Source organism: Myotis brandtii, unplaced genomic scaffold (assembly GCF_000412655.1).
Source record: "Myotis brandtii unplaced genomic scaffold, ASM41265v1 scaffold314, whole genome shotgun sequence".
Lineage (NCBI taxonomy): Eukaryota > Metazoa > Chordata > Mammalia > Chiroptera > Vespertilionidae > Myotis > Myotis brandtii.
In genome coordinates this window covers 1,871,319-1,874,899 of record NW_005362033.1, presented here as the reverse complement: position 1 = coordinate 1,874,899, position 3,581 = coordinate 1,871,319, and the positions used below count along the sequence as shown (strand labels likewise).

The 3,581-nt window shown below is 65.3% G+C and overlaps 1 protein-coding gene across 2 annotated transcripts in view; it reads right to left on the bottom strand.

The window, feature by feature from the left end:
* SLC5A10 (solute carrier family 5 (sodium/sugar cotransporter), member 10) overlaps nt 1–3,581 on the bottom strand; it is an 87,094-nt gene that overhangs the window by 40,875 nt on the left and 42,638 nt on the right. For both annotated transcript variants that reach the window (XM_014542856.1, XM_014542858.1), the window contains exons 6-8: nt 1,895–2,000; nt 1,487–1,567; nt 103–308 (exon numbers count right to left, since the gene is read on the bottom strand). In XM_014542856.1, the coding sequence (XP_014398342.1) occupies nt 103–308; nt 1,487–1,567; nt 1,895–2,000 (393 nt within the window). The remainder of the gene's footprint in view (nt 1–102; nt 309–1,486; nt 1,568–1,894; nt 2,001–3,581) is intronic.

Here is a 3,581-nt window from a genome sequence, read left to right as displayed (position 1 = left end):
GGGGGTGTTCCTGGGGCTGCACCACGGACGGGCAGGTGGGCACCGGACCTGCAGCCCACCCTGGAAGGCCAGAAGGCCGCAGGCGACGATGCGGACACGCACCTGGTCGGTGCACCAGTACCAGGTGGCCATGATGGTCAGCCCGAAGGTCATCCCGGTCCACGGGAGGTCCGCCGTGTGGGGGTCTCGGAACATGTGCATGGCATCCGCACGCGGCAGGTGGCAGGTCGTGTTGGCAACAGTCTTGGATGGTATGGCCTGGGCGTAGGCTGCTGCCAGCTGCTCATACCCACCGATCTGGTCGAAAGCTGGTGGGGTCGGGGTAGGACGGGGCGGTTGGTGGCTGGTGGCCTGACTCCCAGCCCCCCGCTACCCTCACCTCACAGGGAACTTCCTGTGGGTCCAGCTGGCCTCCCCACCCCACCTTCCCAGCGTCGGGGAGAGCGTGGGGGGGGGGGGGGCGCTCTGCAGAGGTGAGTCCCCCACTGTTTTCTATGTATTTAAATACTATTAAATGAGCACGTGGTCCTATGGCCTCTGATGCTGGTTGGCCGTGGGCACGGGCTTTAAACCCTCAATTCAGGGAAGAAAAGTACTTTTTCTCAGCACGTAAGGACCTTCCGAGGAGTTTAGTGTTAAAGTCCTGCCCCAGGGGCTTCTGAAGAACGTGATTTTGGGCAGGCGGAGAATGGCGGGCAGTGACAGCCTGAGAAAAGAAACCAGTCCCAGGGGACAGGGAGGGGTCACAGGGCCAGCTGGGCCTCAAGCCCAGACCACATGCCCCCTCACTGCTCCTGTCTACCTCAGGGTCAGCCCCTCATGGCCCAGCCTGGCCCCCTGTGGCTTTGGCTGTGTCTGCAGTCACTCCCCTCTGTCCAGACCGGGCCTGGCCACTTGGGCCTCTCGCCTGCAGTGGGTTCTAGGGTCTCAGGCCCCTGGTCTGAGAGGAAGCAGATACCCAGAAGCCTGGACACAGGAGAACCCAGGCCCTACTCCCCACCTTTCCCACGCGGGACGTCTGCTGCCCAGACTCTGGGCCCAGCATCCTTGCCACCTGGAGCCCAGGCCAGGCCGGGGTGAGTGCTCAGAGCAAAGGTACAAACACTACACAAGAGGCAGATGTTGCCACGGGATCTGGCGCCTGAGTCTGGAAGAGACTTAGGCCCCTGGCCCCCCTCTGTGGGGTCCTGGCTCTGCTGGCACCTTCCAGGAACGAGGCGTTTCCCGGAGCCCCGGGACAGCCTCTGCCAGGTCAGGTCTGCCTCGCCCTGCGCTCCTCCGCCCTGCCCAGCGCTTCTGGGCTCTTGTCTGTGGTTCTTAACAATCGGAGCAGACACCCAGGCAGGTTTGTGGTCGCATTGTGTGTCTGCACATCTGCCCTGGGCCCCACCTCACCCTCAGCCCTGAGCCAGCTCTGCACCAGACGCCGACGCCCAGACCCCAGAGGGCGTGCTGCTGGGCGGCCCTGCCAGTCCGTAGCCCTCACCTTTGACCGTCAGAATGACAGCCCCCACCACCATGATGAGCGTTTGCAGGGCATCGGTGTAGATCACTGCGGCCAGGCCTCCTGCGGGGAGAGAGGGAGCTGGAGGGCCTGGTACCGAGGGAGCAGGGGCCAGGGAGCGCTTCCAGGGCTCCGGGCGGGCCTGCTGCTCCACATCCAGGCCCTGCCCTTTCCCGGGTGGGTGAGCGGTGGGAGCAGGCAGCTGGGCCAGCACAGCCGGACTACAGCTGTCCAGGGCTGTGGGGGGAGGGGGCCCCGCCTCCTGCTCATGCCCGTGGGCTCTGCTGGCCTCTCAGATCTGGGCACATGTCCGCCCGGCTGCACCAATGCCCAGCCCAGCGGTCAGGACCCTCTCTCCAGTTTGCCACCCGAGCGGGCCTGGCGCTGTACCTGCGATGGTGTACAGGGCGGTGATGGCGAGCATGAGGATGGTGGACAGGTAGAAGTTCCAGCCCAGGCAGATGTGCACGAACAGAGCCCCCGCGTACAGGTCGATCTGGGTGGGAAAGGCATCTGTGTAGAGGCCCGAGGGGACCGCAGGGTGAGCGAGCCCCCGCTGCTGCTCACTCCCCTAGTGGCCTCAGCGCCCTGTGGATGAGGAGGGACCCCACCTGCCAGGGGCTGGGTGAGGGCGGAAGAGGCCTGGCCGGGCCACTGCAGCAGGGACGCTAGTGTTGGTGGGAAGTCCTAGTGAGCCACGCCCACCGGGGAGCAGCGTTGCTACTGAACCAGGCCCCTGGGGGGGGTAGGGGTGGTAAGGGCAGAGCCCTGGCCCTGTGGTTCCCAGGGGATCCTTGATGAGGAGGACCCAAGGAGGGCTTCCTGGGGGGGGGGGCCCACAAAGACTAGAGGCCTCCGGAAGCAGGTGCACGTGCCTCCGTCCAGGGGAGCCTGTCTGGACCCCACTCCCTGCTCCGTCAGCCGGGCCTCCGAGAGGAGACGGGTGGGCGGGGAACGGCGGTCTTGCTTCATGCCCCGGCCGGACCGGAACGAGTCAGGACTGTGTGTCGGGCTGAGGCTGGACCCAGGGGCTGGGCTCGACACGCCCTTGCCAGCCCAGGACCCATTTGGGGCAAGAACCCGAGCTCCAGGGTGAGCTCTGGACCCGGCCCCCCAGAGCTTGCCCGTCCCCCTGGGCAGGGGGCCCAGAAAGAGAAGGGCAGGGCCCTGCCCGTTGCCAGGCCGGCCATTCCGCGCTGGCTAGGAGGGGAGACACCCGAAATAGTCTTTGGGGCCACAAGCTCCTGAGAAGGCTGGCCGGGCTGTGGGCCAGTCTGCAAGGCGGGGGCATCAGCCCCCGGAGCTGCCCCCACGCCCGGTCCAACTTGGAGCTGCCAGCACTGCGGGGGGTGAGGCCTGCAGACCCCCTGCTCCCGGGCCTAGGACAGAGCCCACGTTCCCGCGCCTCCCTCCAGGCTCCTCCTCCCTTCTTCTGGGGAGGACACCAGCTGTGTGGAGACTGACACGTGTGCGTGTGCGTGCCCGTGTGTGCATGCACACCCGTATGTGTGCGTGTTTGTGCATGTGTGTGCGCGTGCTTGTGTGTGTGTTTGTGTGTGCGCGTGTTTGTGTGTGTGTGTTTGTGCGTGCGCGTGTTTGTGCGTGTGTGTGCGCTTGTGTGTGTGCGTGTTTGTGCATGTGTGTGTGTGCGTGTTTGTGCGTGTGTGTGCGTGTTTGTGTGTGCATGTTTGTGCGCTTGTGTGTGCGTGTGTGTGTGTGCGTGTGTGTGTTGAGGCATCTACCTCCAGCTCCCGTGAGACTAGAGGAGAAACAGAGGCACAGGGAGGGAGGACTTCATCAGGTCAGACCCAGGAAAACAGAGTGGGATGCCAGGCGGGAGGGCAAGGGCAGGGGGTGCGGGAGGCTCCAGAGAGCAGGCTCCTTCCGGCCCTCCTCCGGCCACCACGAAAGACCCTCCCTGAACCCCAGCTGCCCTCAGAGCGGAGCCCTGGTCTGTGCCTGCCCTTCCGGCCACGCGTCCCTGTAAGCACAGGTGACACTGGCCACACCATCCCGCGCCCAGCACTTTGCTGCCTCCAGGCCTCGGCACCCAGTCTCTGCTTCTCATCCTCCGGAA